The sequence below is a fragment of the Bombus affinis genome, chromosome 5, assembly GCF_024516045.1.
Source record: "Bombus affinis isolate iyBomAffi1 chromosome 5, iyBomAffi1.2, whole genome shotgun sequence".
In the NCBI taxonomy this organism is placed as follows: Eukaryota; Metazoa; Arthropoda; class Insecta; order Hymenoptera; family Apidae; genus Bombus; species Bombus affinis.
The window spans coordinates 13,875,433-13,895,730 of record NC_066348.1 but is presented as its reverse complement, the minus strand read 5'-3'; the positions used below and the strand labels follow the sequence as shown (position 1 = coordinate 13,895,730).

The 20,298-nt window shown below is 33.1% G+C and overlaps 3 protein-coding genes and 2 long non-coding RNA genes across 11 annotated transcripts; 3 read left to right on the top strand and 2 right to left on the bottom strand.

Moving 5' to 3' along the window:
- Positions 1-732: 732 nt before the first annotated feature.
- On the top strand, positions 733-1,461 carry LOC126916050 (uncharacterized). The gene is made up of 3 exons (XR_007710406.1): positions 733-880; positions 1,056-1,238; positions 1,317-1,461. It is a non-coding gene; the product is annotated as an uncharacterized LOC126916050 (long non-coding RNA).
- LOC126916008 (uncharacterized) lies at positions 1,256-10,387 on the bottom strand. Of its 3 annotated transcripts, none has more exons than XM_050721346.1 (4): positions 10,286-10,387; positions 2,539-2,974; positions 1,938-2,092; positions 1,256-1,508 (listed from the first exon to the last, which is right to left on the bottom strand). In XM_050721346.1, the coding sequence occupies exons 2-4, from the start codon at positions 2,894-2,896 to the stop codon at positions 1,374-1,376; spliced, it is 648 nt and encodes a 215-aa protein (XP_050577303.1). In that variant the 5' UTR covers positions 2,897-2,974; positions 10,286-10,387; the 3' UTR covers positions 1,256-1,373. The 3 variants fall into 3 exon arrangements, with proteins under 3 accessions (XP_050577303.1, XP_050577301.1, XP_050577302.1); XM_050721344.1 differs by lacking the exon at positions 10,286-10,387 and adding an exon at positions 3,695-3,848 and having other exon boundaries at positions 2,539-3,078; XM_050721345.1 differs by lacking the exon at positions 10,286-10,387 and adding an exon at positions 3,695-3,772 and having other exon boundaries at positions 2,539-3,244.
- LOC126916047 (uncharacterized) lies at positions 1,505-2,645 on the top strand. The gene is made up of 3 exons (XR_007710401.1): positions 1,505-1,793; positions 1,934-2,205; positions 2,523-2,645. It is a non-coding gene; the product is annotated as an uncharacterized LOC126916047 (long non-coding RNA).
- Positions 3,917-18,383, top strand: LOC126916011 (neuronal cell adhesion molecule). Of its 5 annotated transcripts, none has more exons than XM_050721353.1 (7): positions 3,917-4,610; positions 10,763-11,043; positions 11,813-12,103; positions 12,176-12,366; positions 12,440-12,569; positions 12,678-12,818; positions 13,868-18,383. In XM_050721353.1, exons 2-7 carry the CDS (start codon positions 11,001-11,003, stop codon positions 14,029-14,031), a joined length of 960 nt encoding a protein of 319 aa, XP_050577310.1. In that variant the 5' UTR covers positions 3,917-4,610; positions 10,763-11,000; the 3' UTR covers positions 14,032-18,383. The 5 variants fall into 5 exon arrangements, with proteins under 5 accessions (XP_050577310.1, XP_050577308.1, XP_050577312.1 ...); XM_050721351.1 differs by lacking the exon at positions 3,917-4,610 and adding an exon at positions 10,442-10,557; XM_050721355.1 differs by lacking the exon at positions 3,917-4,610 and having other exon boundaries at positions 10,709-11,043; positions 13,873-14,115.
- A 514-nt stretch (positions 18,384-18,897) lies between these two features.
- LOC126916019 (exosome complex component RRP40) lies at positions 18,898-20,164 on the bottom strand. Its single transcript, XM_050721369.1, has 3 exons — positions 19,913-20,164; positions 19,608-19,803; positions 18,898-19,534 (listed from the first exon to the last, which is right to left on the bottom strand). Exons 1-3 carry the CDS (start codon positions 19,914-19,916, stop codon positions 19,000-19,002), a joined length of 735 nt encoding a protein of 244 aa, XP_050577326.1. The 5' UTR covers positions 19,917-20,164; the 3' UTR covers positions 18,898-18,999.
- Between the last annotated feature and the right edge of the window lie 134 nt (positions 20,165-20,298).

Sequence of the window (20,298 nt, the reverse complement as noted above, 5' to 3'; positions counted from 1 at the left end):
CGATTCAATTCTTCTGCAAGTTTTAAATGCCGAGGGAAAAAATCTGTTCAGATCGGTGTTCATCGCAACGTCTAAAACGTTTCAATGGTTCAGGCGATCCAGTTAGGACAAAGACGATATTATTTAACTGCCTTTTGAAAGTTCATCCGAAGAATGTAGATACAAGGAAGAATTTCGTTATAAATATGCACGATCTTTTGTGTAAAATTCTGCTAAAAGATCAAATCAAAATTGACCTTGACGCGTCCTTAATAGTCTGGCCTCTGGTTTTTTCCATGAAACTTTAACGACCCCTCCGACCTATTTTAACCTTCTCCTTGGTCGGCACACGTATTCGCAAATGAAAAAAGGACACTTTTATTCTTTCGTTTAAAAGTTTATGTGACAGATTTGCAGCTTTCCTTGGAAGATATATTTAAATTCTTCTGAAGATATTTCCTTTAAAATTTGCGGTTTATTTGAAGAAAATACCAGGCACCAGGTAAGTAAACGAAGCATTAAAGTTTCTGCCGGTTTAACGTTATTCTTTGTAAGTTAGATTATAAATGGAGCACGGTACATAGTATCCGTGTTCCAGTCACAGATGATCAGGATATACACCGAGTGACGTCAAAACATGTTGAACGAATCTGTTAGAATGATATGCACATGTATACTGTGACGTAAGTAAAAGATTCCTCCGGGCAATGGAAGGAGGGGAAGAATGTGTTTATAGAGACTCGTCCGTCCAACGTTGACCTTCTGTCCGAAGATCCACGTGTTCCACTCGGTGGCTAGGAAAGAAACGCGACTTTGCGGCTGTTTTATACGGTACAAATATCTGCAATTCTTCTTGAGACCGTCATTAAAGAGACGAGAAGCGGTGTTAGAAAACGGGCAAGTACGTGGCGTTGTTATGTTCTTAGCACACTGAAGTGGTCCAATTGAGTTTCGGACCTTTTTTGTTTGCTCCGAGAAGTTTATAGAGAATAGTCTATGATCCTCGATGCAATTGACTGAAATACAATTTTCAGAAGGTTTTAATTATCGTGGAATATAATATCTTTAATTTTTAGAACGGCAGCGGTATATAACATTAAACTGGGAAACAAAGATACGAGGATCGAATGTAGTCAGCCAGTAATAATCGCTGCATTATTTTCATTGGTTCACCGGATAAAGCGCATCCGGCCCTTGAATACCGCGTGCGGTCAGGAATACCATACCGAGTAACTTTTAAAAGGAAACATATAGAAAATGTAATTACATATATGACTCATTTGAAAAATTGTAATGTAATTTTCAAGGCTTTTCTTAATCCTTCTAATTCATTACAGAATATTTAAATATTCTCAACGCGAGAATGAGACAATCTTATTTTCATCCTTCTTCGTTTATCGTTCCCTTAACCCTGCGGTTTGGCTTGGCGTCACAGCGTTTCGATCTTCTACCTCGTAACCATGCGGAGATATTGGATTTCTCCCGGGATTATGGAACAAGGTGTGTTCCCCGTCGCCCCATGGAAAAGGCTATAGAAGGGAAATATTTATAAGTCACTTACAGGGATAAGGCTTGAAAGGTCTCAGCTTGTGAAATCGGTCACGATGTAAAATTATCAAATCCTCGAGGCAAGAAAGAAGAAAAGGTAATGAAGGGAAAAGTATCAAATTTCCGTGGTGAAGGCAAACGATTCGTAAGACTTCATTAATCGATTACGGAGAATACCGCACAAATGGATTACCTTTCAGAGATGTACGAAGCAGAGAGCTTCGTTAGACCGAAGAATCAGTATAAAGCTTAGATGTTACGCAAAGGTACGCGTGCATTATCGATTAATAAAGATATTAAAATCGAATTTGTATGATATTTAACTTAAAGATAAAGTTTCTCGATTCGTTATTTAAAAGAATATGACAATCGTGAAGAAGGCATAAAATTCATATATAAAGGACAGGTACCTTAGTTATTCGCCTCATATAAGGAACATCAATGAACACAGGCCTCGGTTGTTTATCCGATTCTTCCACCTTGGTGTAAACGTAACACGATATACCTATTAACACGATCGCACCGATGGCAGTCACCAGTTGCAAAAGTTTCTCTTCATAGGCCACTGTACTTGCAAAGCCACAAGTTATATCGTTAAGTAACGTACATACAACGAAGCTGATAAAGTTTTTCGCGCATCGCTAAACAGCAAAGATGAAAATTCAGCTGCTAGCTAAAGTGAGTCAACTTTTAATAATTTGTATATACGTATATACTTTAAGATAACATCGTAATACAGGTGTTGCACAATATGTACATCGTGGAGTAGATAAAAAAAGCTGTTGTCTCAAGAATGACATGACAGTTAGTACTCGGAATTAACTTAATCGTTGATTAAAAACGATAATGTACAACGCATTCTTCTCTGTATCATTATCTTTTTGACCTATAAAACAATGACAATCTAAAAATATTTCGAATTCAAAGTCAATTTCCTATTTCTCAATCATTTTTCTCTCTTTCCTCTAATTGTAAGTAAAAAAATTTGTTTCCAGGAGTTTAAAACTTTACCTGTAGGACAGTAATCTTTTACGTCCGGACAAGGGAACGGCGAATGCTCTTCGCAATCATCCTCAATTGGTAGTTGACATTTTCTCGAAGATTTTGGACATTCTTCCACATCTTCGTCAAACTTTGAATAACAATCCTTAGAAACATCTTTGATTGTTGTCCCATCGCAATCATCCGATTTCAATGTTTTATCGCAAGGGGGATCTTTGGAGGAGGAATAGTTACGAAAGCTCATGGAACAAAATATCGCTTCGGATAGACCTCTCGATCTCCATAAATTTTTACACGCAAACTTCTGGTAAGATGGATTTTCCGTGAAAGAATGGAACTTTAACATCGAATTCGACAACTTCTGCATGGATGAACTATGGTATTCCGCCGAAGGACAAAATTCCTTGGAGAACTTCCAAGAGCGGTAGATTGGCGCCAAAGGGAACTGCGAAAAGATCGACGATCCACTGTCGAGCAAGAAACCTCTTCTCTCAATGTGTGTCTTCATTTCACGGCGATATTCACGACTGCTCATATACCTGTTTCTTTCTGAAACGAACTTTAACTGGAGAACGTCGGAATTATAAAGCTTCTCTTTCATACGAAAACCGTGAATATTTTCGGTCTCCGAAAACGGTTGCAATACACAAAATGTCGACTTCTGTTACGTTAAAATAGAAACCTTGCTATATATGCTAATGAATTACACGAGATCCTGCAACACAGTCAGAACCGTAAAACTTTTTGCAGTCTTGCTATGTATGAATTTTAAACAGACAGTTTTAGTAACTTCCTCGAGAAAAAGATAATTTCTTGTGTAGACAATTATTCAAACGGTGAACGTGTTGCATTTTCATGACAGAAATTATACGAAATCCTTTTTGTCATACAGAACATTTAGTTCTTTGAATGGAACACGGATAGTAGTTGTTGCACAGAATATCGCAGCTTTAGACAAGATCATTTGCCAGCAGGCATCTCACACGTTACAAAGCAATAATGACAAAGTTCAAACGAAATACGCCCAGAGATCCTTTTATTAGAATCTTTAAAAAGAAATTAAATCTCATGTATCGTTGCCATGTCGATATCACGATCGTTCTATTGTAATGTCTCTCTAATAACGAGTCGCTTATATCTCGTGAAAAAAAAGAGAATTTTATACCTCCATTTATCGCGAGCAATTTTCCGTTCGACGATTCGTATCTTGAAATATCATTGAGCCAACCTTTACTGCTGTGCCAACGATACCCTGTGCTCCAATTTCTTTTTTTCTCGTCCAAGAAACCGGTTACATTTACGCTCGTTGAAAATACCATTCCAATATCCGATTTGATTAACGTGGAACGCGTTGTTCCGTTGACAAACGCCAATGACAGGATCTTTAACCTACGCAAAAGTGAGAACATCGCGATACCATGCCTTATTGCTGTTTTATGATCTATCCGTGCTTTTTAGATAGAAGATCGCGATTTGGACACATTTTTCAGGAAAAAAAAATGCGTATGCCTTGCCATACGAAAACGTAACTTTTTAGTCTCAATTGGATATACGGATTCTTTTGTCACGCGAACTCATCCTCCTTTGTTCCTTCGAGCGTATTTTCACGTGCGTCAGTATTTAAAGAATTCGATACAGCTGATATTTCTATGACAAATTCCTTCAATTAGTTGGTAAGCTTCGTAGGAACGTTAGATCGCGAATTTTCTTCTTGTACGAATTTCTATTCGATATTAGAAGACATTTTGAAGTACAAGGTAGGTACTGAAGGAAGATCATTGACATGATTTTTTGTATTACGTCTCTTAAGTTAATAAGCGAGGTAGTTCTCACAGTATCTAGATCAAGCATTTCCTTTTCTGTAATGGAATAGAACAGGCATATCCTCGGTGCTTATCTTCGTTTCATGACAAACATCGCACATCCGGCATACGAGTATACAACTCCTGTGACGTTTGCAAATCGACCGTATTTATAGCAGTCCTTCCGCTCTTCTCTCTGTACTCACTGTGAAGTTTCAATCTCTGTTTCGTGGAAATTCGCGGCACAACTTCGCCGATCAACACGCACGTTCCAATCAGGTACGTGCGACATGTACAAACATTTTACATATCGAGTCGTATTGCAAACGATATCTTATTTAAAAGCGCGATATTTTTCATCGACAGACGTGCAGTTTTAAACTGTGTAACATCATCGGGCAAATAACTCGTTTTTACACAAATGTTTCTGCTTATCAAATATAGACATTTCAATAATACTGTTTCATAATGATATTTCTTGTACTCTTATAGTCTGCCTTTGATTGCTTTGAAATACAGTGGCTTACGAAAATATTTGAAAATACACGGAAATATTTTCTGAATCGTATTATGCGAAAGATTTTCTAGGACATGCCACATAATGCGACTGTCACGATCAAAAGTTTGAAACAAATTCGAAAATGTACGAAGACGATAGAACATGTCTATTGCAAATATAAGTCTCAATATTCGTTGCAATCACTAATTAATTATATGTTTAAAACGATCATTTTATACTATGTACTAGTTTTTTTTTAAACACTCGCAATAAATCTCTAGCAACTTTTACGTACATTTCCAGATTGGTTTCAGATTTTATCACTATAGTTATGATAACCGTATTTCATTCTTCGAAAGCCTTCTATAATACAGGCGATATATTCATAAAGATTTTCCATAACGAATGTCCAAATACTTTCGCGAATTATTGTTATGACAATTGAACGTATGTTCGAGGAATATCTGCACTTAATTATATTAATAAAAGTAAGACACCTCGTATGGATAAATGCGCAGTAGAATAAATGAATCAGCACTCGAAATGTAGTTTATTGAAGCGCCAGAATGTCTGGGGTCGGTAGAAAGCGATAAATACGTAGTGGTCCATATATCATGGTTTATGCTAGCGTTACAATATCCGCAACATTATTTTGTAATTAGTTTTTCTTTCTATGTGAACCTCGGTAAGAAACACGGTCGAGATTTTCATACGCAATAAATTTCCGGAACTTTCTCCATTAAAATGAAACAACAATTACCGGATACGCTGTGACATTAATCTCCGGCGTTTTAATCTCGCAAACAAAAGGAAAACGAAACGAAAAACATTTTCGCTGAATTTTAGTAAGGATTTGAAATATTATCGTGGTGTGGCGAGTGTCGAAAGTTGGAAACAGAATGCAAGGGAGCGGTGACACAGAAGAACAGATAACAATAATTTAATATCGAACACACGAAGATCTATTTCTTTCAATAAATCCGTTTTCACGGAAAGCTCCGCAGAAACGTTCCAACTTCTTGATGGAACTTCGAACCTTTGACATTAACCGAGTAATTTCCAACGAAGCCTCTAAAATTTTTACGACTCCGAGTTGTAAACTGGAAGTACGATAGTTTAAAGAAGGAAATATTGCGATAGGTAGGGGGATATTTCCGCTACCGTCGTAGAACCACAGGAGAGGAAATAATTAAGAGAATCGTGGATTACTATAATTAATCCGTTGATGACACGAAAAACGAGTGGAGCAACGTAACTTTGCGTTTTCATTATCTGTACATTGGAAATGCAGAGTCGGTGGTAATTTTCAGTAAAAGGTTTGCCTGGGGAAAATTCAATTGCTCGTCGCGAAGTTAAATGAAAATGAAATAATTAATCTTCCGACAAGGACTTTGTCGCAATCGATATTACACGATGATATCGCTGCGATGTTCAGCTCTCCCTTTGGAATCAGCTACTTTGAAAAGAAAGAACATTATTTTTAGTTATTGTCGTCATTTTAATAAGATTTTGTATAAGGATTCGAAGATGAACCCCAAATATTTATGAAATTATTTCGGTAACTGTACCAGATATACATAAGAAACAAACTGGAACAGTGTTTTCGTGGCAGAAATAATACCAGTGAAAATAAACGAAAATGCGAGGAGTGAAATTACGAAGAAAATTGAGATCGGAAGTGCGGTCGATAAAGCGAACTAAAATGACTCTTCTTCTATTCCAAACATCGATTAACCCAAAATCTTAATTAAGACCATGTGAACAAAATCAATCAGAAAATTTCATTAATTACGTTACATTTCATCTAAAAATTCTTATCTATCCAAAAAAAATAATTCTTATCTATAACAATTTCCATTCCCATTAATACATTTGAAGTTTTTGTACTATTGCTGTCGTACTACTTTTGTACCACTAATAATATAATGGCTGTATGTTGAATCTATTTCTTTTGAAACAAATCATACGTTTACGTCTTCGATCTTCGAGACATAGATCTGTAGATATACATATATATTTCGTCTAGCGTGTCCAAAGGAATGCAATCATGAAATGGCGCAAAATGGAAATGATGATAATTACTGCTCGACGATAGAGCAGGAACAATAGAATCGCGTTCGACTGCTAGCTCCTGGAAAACAGGGATACGTCGATGCGCCTTGCGCGGCAACCTTTGACATTTTCAAGAGGACGGGTCGAAGTATTTCCACCCTCCTGGCCTAGGTACAGCCCGCTTTTCGTCAGCCCGACATCCGGTCGTGTAAACGTGTGTGTACATGGCGAGGCGAAGAAGGTAGTTAAAATGCTTACAAAAAAGAGAGAGAAAGGAGATAATTAAAGCGTATTGCGCATTAGGAAACACGAACGGCCGAACATTTTTTCATTTAGCTGGCGAATCGTAATTGGAAAGTTACGCGGAAATCCTTTCGATTTGCAGTGAAGGGCATAATGAAAGTAAACCGAGACGAAAGCGAAACTAGGTCGATAAAATTCTTTTTTGCTGCTCCTTTTTCCCCTTTTCTCTGCTCCTTTTTAATGAACGTTCCAACTTGTACGTAATTGGACGTTGAAGACCGGGGATGATCATGGAATTATTTCGAGTATCATCGATGCAACGCCCAGTTTTAATTCAAGACGATGCACCATGATGTTTACATAGATTGTAAATGAGATTTGATCCAGTTGCTGATACGACTGCAATTGTGAGACTAGAGCGTGACTTTCGCGCTTGAGAATAATAATGGAACCTCCTTTGACCTTATTTTTTCTTGGAAAGTAATGGACGTGTCGTATGCTGCGCCGTGCTTCACGATTGTAGTTGTCTGACTAGTCAAGAAAAAATGTCCAGGAAATTAGATTTAGTTTAATAAAAAGTAATTAACTTGAAACTTTATATCGTCCGACTACGCAGTATCTAGTCTATCGAAAGGCACAATTAAGCATACTCCCTTCTCTGTATCAAATTGTTGTTAAATTAGGCGAACAAATTCATTTACTTGAACAATGCAGTCCTATGAACCGTTCAACTCAAGAATTCTTGCCATTTATAACTCGGTATTTTATCACGATACGATAGTACCACCGTAGACGTCCATAAAAATTTTTAATATCAAGAGAATGCGAAGATGAATATTAAGGTAGACTTTATGAAATACTTCTCGGACGATAAAATCTACTTAAACGCCTCATAACGAATACAGATAAAACAGTAAATGCAAATATCTATATAAAAGAAGGTACGTACCAGCAATATACTCATGACCGCTCGATTATTTCCACGACAACACATCAAAGTAACAGTTTAATCTCTAAAATCTAATCGATGTATACAAAAGGCCAAATCTTGAAGAGTTTAATTAATGCAGCAACTTAGTTTGTCGTGTAAATTGCACCTGTACAACGCAGAAACGCTAGGCTGCATCTAACAAATGTCAACCACGAGGTGAACCCTGCCAATTCGCTTCCATTTGCGATTAATGCGCAGGGGGAGGAAACAGAATCTCCTCTAAAGGGTAATTCTAAAAGGTTGCTTGGAAACTGAAACAATTCAATTTCAATATAACGAGAGACGAGAGGGCAGGCGTAACGATATAGTCAACCACGGTCCACAGACAATTGCTCGAGTCTTCGTTGGAATGTGATTAACCACCCTATTCCCTTCTGCATCGAGACGAGCCAGTAATATCGAGGAATTATTTTCAGGCATAAATTTTTTTCTTCGATATGAGTATAAAAACCATAAGAGTTCATCGTACTCTGCAGACACATCAGCTTCTAGGCAGAAATTCCGTAAGAGGATTACATTATCCTTGTTATGTGCCATAGCGTGAGACTGTTTTCCATTAACTTCCCTTCACGGTTCATTATCAGTCAAGTGTATTATGCTGACATTGAGGTGCATTTACCGACTATCTTTGCGTGATGCACTTCATATGAAATTAATGAGAACGGTTACCTGTGAGAACGAATCGAATTAACGCATATTAAACATGCATTAGCGTTTTACGAGGGTACTTATGTGAAATAAAGATTGCACGTGGGATTATAAAGAAGTAAGACGGTAGAATAGAAGTGAAGATATATTGGAATAGATTTGTAAATGTTATAGAAGTTGTTGATTATTATATTAGTGATTAATTAAAGATTGTCAGAGAAATGAGTAGAATGACAACAATCCACAAAAATACCAATGATCTTAAAACCTCTTGGAATTCGTATATTGACTAACGTAATTAATTTCGCCTTCCGGTGTAAATGAATGCCACCGCCGCAAACCACGTGTCCACGTCGCTAATTACAATCCACGATAATTAGGAATGATGTATTACACTGACGCGATGTTCATATAAACACGTAATGTGTAACATTCGCAATTAATTCTTGAATGAGAAATGAAACGTAGCTGCTCGAATGGCCAAAAAGAATGAAATACACGAAATTCTTACAAAAAAAATTTGAAATTTTTAATTTAAAATTTTTAACTGTTGAAATATTATTGCACGTATAGGTATAAAAACCATTCTGCACTCTACATCATTAATTAAACTGCTAGAAAATTCATATGTTTTAAATGTTTCTGAAAGAGTAAGTTTGAATTCGATCGATCTCCCAATTTGTTGACGTCACTAGTTACGTCACATAAACGAGGATGGAAAATGTCTGATACAATTTCAATGACGTAGCGGTGCTTTCTAGCCCTTTAGAAATTCAGAAATTTATATAAATATACGATATAGCATATGGCAGATAGAAATAAAATCCTATTGCACCCTTTAATAGAGATTAAATTATGTGTTTCATTAAATTGCATAGAATTAAGAAAGTTTTTAAAATATGTTTACAAATCTTACAATATGTTTACTATGATAATAATATCTTGCAAATGTATTCCCGTTATAAAAGTTATAATTAATTTTATTTAATTTACACTAATTATATAGGGATATATCGATCGAAGCATTCTATTAACCTGTTACTGATGAATAGCGCTAAATTTAAGAAAGATCACTGTTCGAATAGGTTTCAGAGCACACTTATGAAAGTGACTTTGTATAGTCCCATTTCAATTACATTCTCTCCGAAACATGCAATAAATAACTAAATAAGAATCAGTATTTGTTAAAATTGGGAAACTATTCTTTACAATAAAACAAGATAGTGTATATTATAAACAATGAAATTAACAAACAGTTGGTTCACGTCTAACACATTTGCGTTTCCTTACAAAACTGTCGTAACAACACGATTTTATTACTGATAAAGTACAATCTACTTCTCATTGTTATGTGAAATCATAGTGTTTGATACATCGTACAGATAATCGTTGCATCGCCAACAGCGTTTTTGTATAAGCGAAAATACGTAGTTGGCAATAGATCTGACAGTTAAATTCTTTGAAAAACTAATCGATCATGGTTACGGTGTATCGCGTGTAGCATGCACTGTACATACATACCAATTCACCGAGAGATTTCAACCAGTCCTCTTGTTTCCTTGGTTCACTTATACAATACTGTTCATATATGCACACATACAAATGAGAGCAATCATAGGCAACTACCGCGATTATCCCATTGCGAGGTGTCTATCGTTTTTGTCTGGTTAATCGCGACAAAGATAGAGGAAAATATGGAGCAGCTCTTCCTCAATCAGTAAAGCAGATTCAACCAGTTCTGATACGAGTATCGATGCACTTCTTCCCGCGTAACAGCGATTCAATTTAATAAGGTAACTAGTCATTTCTAGACCTTTTCAATTGTTTGAAACGATGTCACGATCTAAAATAACAACGACACATAAAATGAGTATTAATGAAAAACCATTTGATCCTTTCGATTCGTATCATTCTAATCGATACAACTAACTTTACGTCGCGAGATCTTTTCGCATATTTAAACAAGACGGCAACTGGCTACCTTCAGTTTTGATGCAGTTGCAGCCCTGTGTTCTGATAAGGTTCGCAGCGCCACCGCGAGAGTGCGCCAACTGCAACTCAATAAAATCCAAAGAGCGCCGGACGGGCGGTGTTCCGCGATGCGTGATGAGTTTGACAGCTCCCGCGTACTGAATGTTGTTTAAAAAGTATAAAAAATCGATCAAGAGATGTGACTAAGAAAAAATCCTTAACACGTTTCCGTATGCATCCATGGAAGATCGTCTAATATGGGAGAATGGTTGGTCATAGAATTATCACGCTGATACTCTTTCTGGCAGGTAAGTACATAATATTCGTTCAGGCGTAAGTGCACCTGCGGATCAATGTGATACTATACATACGTTCGGTGTTCGTGCGCTTATATACGTGCAGCGTATAAATCGGGCTAAGTACACGATCGTTACGATTCAGGGTCGAGTTATGCAAATTTTGCCATATATCTCGACTTCCCAAGCGGATTATGTGACTTTTTTTTGTTCTTACATCCTTTAAATGTTTAATCAAAATCGATAGCACAACGACGCATCAATTTGTATTTTTCTACCGAATTGCTTTTGTAGTTCTTATTAGCAATATTAAAGCTTAAAAAATACATATAAGTTTTCGTGAAAATTATATTTTATTTAAATACAGTTATACAAAGTATCAAGTACATTCAGTGAATATAATAAGTTATAATTCAAACCCGATGTTCAGATGCTTGGATTATTATAAATATTTTTTCTATTAGAAAAGGAAGAATTGTGGATTCTAATATTAGGTACATCAATTAATTTTTATATGTGTTCATTTTGTAAATTGTATTAATAAAAACGTATTTTTTTAATGTCTCAGTGAATTTTATTTATATTTTTTATTGTAAATAATATTTTAAATAGTAATTTAAATTAATTCATAATCGTAATTCGTAATTTATATCTTTTTATCTATAAATGTTTACCCTATAAAAAGTATTAGAATGCCATTCAAAAAATAATTCTACATAAAATTGTTATACAAATACCATTAACTTCATAATTTAATAATTATATTTTGGAATGTTTTTAGCATGGCACAAAGCAGCAACTTTAGTGCCAATAAGATCTGTGGCTGTAGATATAGGTCAGAACTTGACATTAGCATGTGCAGAAGAAGATGCACTGCCACAGTCAGGAGAATCTGTTGGAGTGATGTGGATAAGGGAGGGACGGGAAGATGGACAAATTGAAAGACTAAAGGTTGAGCCTAATGGAGCTTTGCAACTTATTAATGTTAGTGCAGATGATGCTGGAAACTATTCATGCACTCTAGATGACGATCATGATGCTGTCAAAACTAGAATCAACGTACAAGTTAGAAGTAAGTTACTTAAATTTAAATGTAATTCTAAAGTAATTGCAGGTTTATATTGTATTTTTTACTCCATTTTAGCTCCTCCACCAGCTTTACACAATGTATGGGTTAAACCATCAACAATATTGGCAAATATTCTTTGGGAAGTAGCTGGCACAGGTGGTTATCCTATCATAGATTTCACTGCCGAATATCGTCTTAAACCGAATGTGGGTGAAGAACCAGAAGACTGGAAGCCTATTGTTCCAACGCACATTCCTCCAAATTCTGTAAACAATTTTTCTTTTAATGAAATCAGCTTTATACCACTGACTGTTGTTATTAAAATTGATAATTTTATAGAGGCAAATTGATGTGTATCACTTGGTGCCAAACACTACTTATTCGTTTCGAGTCTGGGCAACAAATCAGCTGGGAAGAGGAGAAATTGTTGAGGTTGAAGGTCATACTCAACACAGTAATGAAGAATTAGGTACATAATTTAAACGTGATAACTTTACATGATCTTGCATGTGAACAAATTAGTATTTATATAAAATAAATACTATTGCTTACTAATTATAATTGACAATTATTTCAGAACTTGCAAGACATCTCTTAGCAGGTGTAGAAAATTTTGACACTCGTGTCTGGGTGGCAGCAGTAGGGATAGTTATGGGTACACTTATGATTCTTGGTATAGGTACTTGTTACCTCCTCTATCGTGAGTGCAAAGTACCCTGTAAGCATTTCCTGGTAACTTTATCTAAAAGCTTTTGCTTCTACTCTTTCTCTTTCATGCTATTTATTTCTGCTGATGAAACTTATTTCCTTCTATGCAAATAAATTAAAGTAGAATATGCTAGATTATCTAAGTTTGAAAAATATAACATGATTATCTAGAGGACGAAATCTGCAGCAGAAACGATAGCATCACTAACCACTTAACTTATCTATGGCCCTGATCTCTAGCTTTCTTTACATCAGCTATTCTCCTTTCAATCAATTTAGTGCTATTCTAATACAGTGCCAATTATCTTTCACTAATATTTCCCTACTGCAAGCGCTCTGCAAATTAGCATTTAATAAATTTTCTAGCGTTCAACTTTTAAAATTTACTAGCGTTTAATAAATTTTCTTACCAATACCGATTTAACAAAGACACTTTTATAACTTTTGCACAAAACACTTTACAACATAAGGCACTAAAATAATCTGTAACATATTTATATCTTTCTATACAGTTTGCCTGTCAGTAGCACCTTTCTTACTCCTCATAGGAATGAAACCTATAACTTATGAATGGACTTTATCAACCACCAAACTTGCTCTGTCTATATAAAGAATTTTTATCTTACTCTTTTACTAACTGTTATATTTTAAATTAAGAAGCTTTGGTGGTTTGTATAAAATTTGTTATGCAGAATGATTAGTGTCATGAATAGAAAATGTTATAATAATAGTAATATAGAGCATTATGGCCTAGATAACATTGTGTGCTATTAGTAAATCTTTGACTGTATAAAACTTAGGTCAAAGATAGCACAAATATATTTGCTGGGTAAGCAATATATTTATATATATGAAAGATTTCTCGATATGTTTCCATTGATTCATTATTGTATATATATATAGATTTTAAATTGAACATAGGATTATTCGATTGTTAATATAACATAAGTTGTTCTTGAATATCCATGGCCCAGCAAACACTGGTAAAGGGAGAGGGTAGAAGCTAATATAACTCATGGCCCAGACCAATGAAAATTAATCTCCGTTCCCGAATTGCAGCGCAGCTGGAGGAGCAGGAAGTGATTGAACTTGTACCCAATATCATTCTGAATCCAGGATTTTTCGACGAAAGAACAGAACACATTCCTCAAGATGAAAATTTCAATAACCAAACCACTACACGCTTAAATAATAATAGCGTTGTGCAACCTATGCGACTTTAGCGACTAAATATTTAGATTTCTGTGGCTAATTTTTATTAACAAGTGGCTTGAGCACAATTTATGTGTCACCTTAAACGTAAGTAACTGGAATTACAAGAGGCCTCGAATCCGCCAAGTATCACAATGCGTAGAATCAGATAAGCGATGAAGATGATAATTATTGCGAAAGTGGAAATTTATGTTTATAGTCAGAAAATTGAGAGACGCATCATACATTCCGAGTATTCTAAGGAAATAAATTTTTCACTTACAATACAATGTAAAGTGTTCAAAGCATATGTAAGACTCTGCTAGGTTTTGTGAAATGGAGTAGCACATTTTTGAGAGTGTTTACCAGGATGTTCTAACATTAAAATTCGATATCGTTGCTCAGTTATCGAGCTTAAAGTCAAGAACTCCTGTAAGCGAAAAAAGGAATATTCTTAGTAAGACTGTAATTCTAAGAACAAAAGGCAAATTTTTGAAGAAACTGAAATCATACGACATTATTATTAAGCGGCAAATTTTTGTCTTACGTTCTGCATGAATTCATGTTTTTTACGCAATTATTTTTAACCATTATCACCGAACACAAATGAGATTTTAATGGACAATATCATGCAGGGAGTAAGACTTTTGCCAATAATACACATCATCCGATTAAAAAAATTTTGTCAAACACGAGGTATGATTAATGGCTTGCTTACTGCCGTTTTAAGGTGTGCAGAAGTCGTTGGTAAAAAAGTTCCTTTTTTGTGTCTTTATAAAAGTTATTGTTTTTTTATTTATTGTTATACGAATGCATTTGTTTTTTAGAGAATATTTTGATAATGCTTTCTTCCAAAAAAATTAATATAACAGAAGTCAATGCACCATATGCTCTTTCTGGAAAAATCCTGTGAATCAGAGAGTGTACAGTGTAAAAATCATAGTACTCTAATTATAAAAATAATTCTATTATGTTAATGTTATTTCTAGTAATATTATATTCTTCATATTTTTAACTTTGCATGTAACTATTCAAATATGTCTAATGCTTCAACATGCTTTTGCACTACCTTAATAACAAATGCAATATCCACTGCTATTGAATTATAAAAAGCTATGAAATCAAATTTCATCAAAACCAAATCTTAACAAATACAAAATAGCACAAATCCATGAAAAATAAGTTTCGGTACATAAACTTTTTAGGAAAATGAAAAAAAAAGAACATTCAATAAATCTTCATAACATTCAACAAATAAGAATTATTCATGATCATCATTCGGTTCAGATTAGTGGTAAATATAGGGCAAAAGTAGAATAGGTTAAGATATTTTGGATATCACCTTTGATAGAATCAAGTTTGTAATCGATCGTTAAAACAGATCTTTTCCACAAATATTCATTTTTTATGAGAAGTATCGTCTCGAATTGCATACAAAATTTAACTTAGTCAATCAATGAAGGTTGATGATTTTGATAAAAGTTCTTCCTGTACAAACAGATACATACATAGTTATTTTCCACAATTTACATGTAGTACCATATCAGAATTTATCATTATGTGAAATTTGTTATTAAGATTGTGGTATTAGGTGTTGAGTCTTTTCTTGGTAAAAAATAATAACAAAAATAATAACAAATAACAAGGTTTATTTTTAACTTATTGTTAACTTTGAATTTTTTAGATGAAACTTTTCTCAGGAAAAGAATCAAGATAAATTTGTTTACTTTTATTGCTTTTTATTGATTAATTTCAGTTAAAACACCATAAGTGATGAATATGGAAATGGTTGTGGAAATTGATTCTTGTGTGTATTAGTCTTTCATGTGTTAATAGTAAAGCTCATAATATAAGAAACATAATACCTTAATGATTCTACTTAAAACAATTACATAAGTTAAATATTGCTTTTGTCAATATAAAAATCTGACAAAAAGCAATTTGGTGCACGCAGGTTGTATAAATATTGGTTGTGCGTTGTTACATTGAAGCTTTATGATCTGTTCTTCCCTGCAGTATAATCTTATAGGGGTGAACAGATTCAATTCGGCTTCGTACTATGCACTCTGTGTTGTGAATGGTATATATACGCGCTAATGAAAAAATAATATGATAATAACAATAATGATAACAATATAAATATATATATTTATATAGCCAAGGCATCATGATATTTTAGCTATAAGCAAAGACAATTTTTTATATAAATAATAATAATGCTGAAATGCAATGATGAATATTTATCTACATATTCATATAGATAATTTTGTGCTATGATATCGAGCTTCAAGAGTGATCTAGTAGATATGCTCATTAAGAGTATTTCATGTAGAATATCATGTTCCTCTCTCCATTTAGAAGAGTCGTGTTTTTTCACTTTCTCAAGGATTGTATAAAACATCCTTAATTTTTACAAATCAATGCAATACTCTTAAAAACGATGAATAATACATTGTAACAATTGCACCCTTTTTCTATAAAGATAACTTTTCTTGCTTTAAATAATCCAGCAATAATATGTCATATATATTACTTTAGAACACGACTCTTTATATATCATGCACATTCAAATAGAATTATAATCACTTGTTTCTGCTGAAATATATAACAATAGGTGTACTGTAATTTAAATATTTAACTGTCTCTATCAAAGCTGTCTGGTGAAGGCATAGGTTTTGCATTTAGCGGCATTAATAATGTGGTGAAGCCTGATAAAAAAAAGAGTATAAATGTTACTTGATATATAAAATGAAAAATTATTCTTATAACTACCAGCTGCTATAGAAACTAACAATAAAATTTAGTCCTCTGGGTTTAGAATTCTGCCATTGCATACCATTAGAAGATCTGCATATCTACCTATGCAATGTAGGATGATCATAAAATAACTTTAATTACATTAGAAATACAATCAGTAAAATAATATCATTAGAATTGAAAGTAAATAGTAAGATAACCATGATTCTTTCTTTTTCCAATAAGATAAATACATGCTCTTTTTAAAATAAATATTTCAAATTAGTTACAACACTAATGAACACAAAAATTAATTGCTAACTTTAATTACAAGATATGTCTTTATTATTCTATACCAAAAAATTGTCAAATACTATAATGGTGTAAAATAGATATATTTTTATGAGGTAGATCACAGCGTTATAAACTTAAATCTATGACTACAATGATAATGGCAGATATTTTATGTTCATACTATAAATTACAGAAAATCATCAAAAAAATCTTAATCTATTTCTGATTAAGACTGCTTTCTGTTTTATCTAGTGATTTCCTTCATTTAATTCTCTTTTGCATATACATCTTTGAAATTCAAAGCTATTAAGCACAGCACGTGCATAGCATTTGTCATTATACCTTTGTAGTTAAATGTATTGCATTAATATATTTACTTCACATAACACACTCATGTGAAATATATATTAAGTAAAGCACAATACCATAGAATAATATAATGGTTGCTTGTGGCACCATAAATCGTCCCTAACATACATATTGCTTGCCTATGACATACCAGAAGAAAAAGAAATTTAATGTGGTTTTTACAAAAAGCTTCAAATTGATTCTGCTTTTTTCATAAAAAGCTGATTTTGCTATATGATATTTTACATATAACACGTATTTACAAATATTTGTAAATATCATACAACCATTTCTAAATCTTTTACTTTTTGTAAAAACTACATATCTGTCGTGTCATTATCTATTAGATTAATAATATTAGTTTAACATCCTTACATTAAGTGATGGTAAAAGAGATTTATAATGATATCTCCATAAATAATGTTATAGCGGATAAGTATTAGTCTCGATATTAATTCTGCGATAAGTTATTTAGTTATATATTAACTGATATAATGTATTAGCTTTTGGTGATTTCTTTATATAATTATTTATTTTGTAAAAAAAAAAAAAAAAAATGAAAAACGCAAAAACATATGTTAGAACCGAAATTTGTATATAGTATACACATTATTGTTTTGTTTCTATATTTTGTATAAATTGTTAAATATGCACGCTTGATTATATTAACTTACTTTATTTATGTTAAATATATTGTGTCAGATAAAAAAATCTAATAGTACTGCATATTCATATAAAATTGTTCACGTTGAATCAGCGTTATTTTAGTTCTAATATGTTGTACAAATCCATTCCATTGACATTATACGCGATTATAATGTGTAGAAAAATGTTTTCCTAATATCGACATGTTCATGGTTTATTTTATAAACTACGAATAATGCACATTCCATCACGTACAAATCCTATATTAAAAGAGAAAAATACGAAAATGTAACATGCTTGGGTTAAAAATTGTTTAAGTATTTTTGTGGAAAAAATAAAGAAAATCAAGGTTGTGCTTGAATGGCTGATACTATCATTAATTAGTATTTAGCTTTCATACTACAATCAGGAGACAAATATTAGTTACATATCAAAGAAGACATAGCAATTAGTTTAGTCACTTTTCACTTAGATACTGATTGCAATCATCAGATATGAACTATACTAGCTGCTATATTGTATTCATTTTTATAATAGCTTTAAAAAATTTTTACAGAAATATAAGAATGTACATTATAACATTAATTTCATGAAAATAATCTGATTTTCTCATCTTGCTATTTTAACAGGATATGATTTATTCATCGAATGAATGTATATTATTAAATTGCAATCAGAATGATGCAAATAACATGAAAATTTATGTACATTTCTTTTAACAGTATTCATTAATCTTAATATTTTATACATTTTCATTGTATTAATATAGCAGTATACATGACCAGCATACTTAATAATGTATGTACTACATATAGCTCTAATTCTACATTTTTATCAAAATGGTTGTCATAATGGTTGTCATCATAATCATCATATTTCACATAAGAAATCATACAAATTTATTTATAAAACTCATTAAAAATATTGAATACAATAAATAAAATCATTCATAACATTTGTTTCTTCCTTTATTACAATTAATCTACATTACCACACTGAGTTAAAAGTAAAGTCTTTTCAATGTCTAAGCATAATTTTTTAATACCATTAGGTGGAGCATATTCTGCTGCCAAAATAGCAGTTGCTACTGCTATTGTTTCTTGAATAGTCCTTGCTTTGACCCAAACTCTACCATTCATACCAACTGCAACTTCATATGCTTGACTACGTGCAAGTGTATTGAACAATAAGGAATTGCGATTTAATATTTTTCTGACAAGACTCAAAGAACAAGTGAAGAGCATGCCTTCAGAGCTTAAAGCACCCAATTTCTTTTCTTTACCATGAGAATCCACACATACAAGTTCTGGTTCCATATCTTTACTGGCAACTAAAAGCTTCGCAAACACAAGGTCTCCGACCTGAATGTCAGGTCGATTTTTCTTTGTAGCTCCTTCAAATGCCAGATATGAAAGAGATGCTTGTTCACTGGCACCTATATCTACCTTGAAAATATCACTACTTCTCTGTGTTACTATACCAACTACATTTTCTCCACGATTTGGTATATAACTATAAAAAGAAAATATATGGAAATCTTCTAAAAAAAATGTTAAAATATTCCTTTAAAATAGAATTTGATTACCGCTTTTGATAACTATCTACATAATATACAGCTGGTTCTGTTTTCTTTAGTACACCTGCTTTATATGCAAATACTGTATCAGCTTCGCGACGAAGTCCAGGTCCTAAAATGATTGTTTCTTTTTTGTTAATTGTAGTAATATCTTTTATAATATCACCAGGCATTACTACGTCTCCTACACTGACTTCCATTGTCCCTTAGAAATAAGTAACCTTCGTTTTTACGTTATAATATAAATTATTATAGGTTATAAACATATCATTTACTCATATCTTTTATTACGGAGTGATCATCAATAAAATTACCCATAAAAATGTATTACTTCTCAATGATATGATTATAAACATGCAAAATTATAGATAATAATGTTTGATTATATTCTGTTGTATCACGCGCATTGCTTTTAGATAAAATTAATGTTTTCTCTTAATCTCGCGCGTTTGTTCGAAACAGATTCAAAAGAAAAAGCGGCTGCGCAATGTAATTTATATAAATTGATGCAATCAATTATACAAGAATTGTTATCGATATCACGAATGTACTGGTATAGAAAATAAATGTTATTTTATTTCTGGAACTAGAGCTATTAGACTATAATAATATAATTCAACTATGAATTTGAATATTGTGGAAAAATATTGTTCTTGAAGCGATTGCGAAATACAATGCAATTTTCCTGGCCTTACGCTTA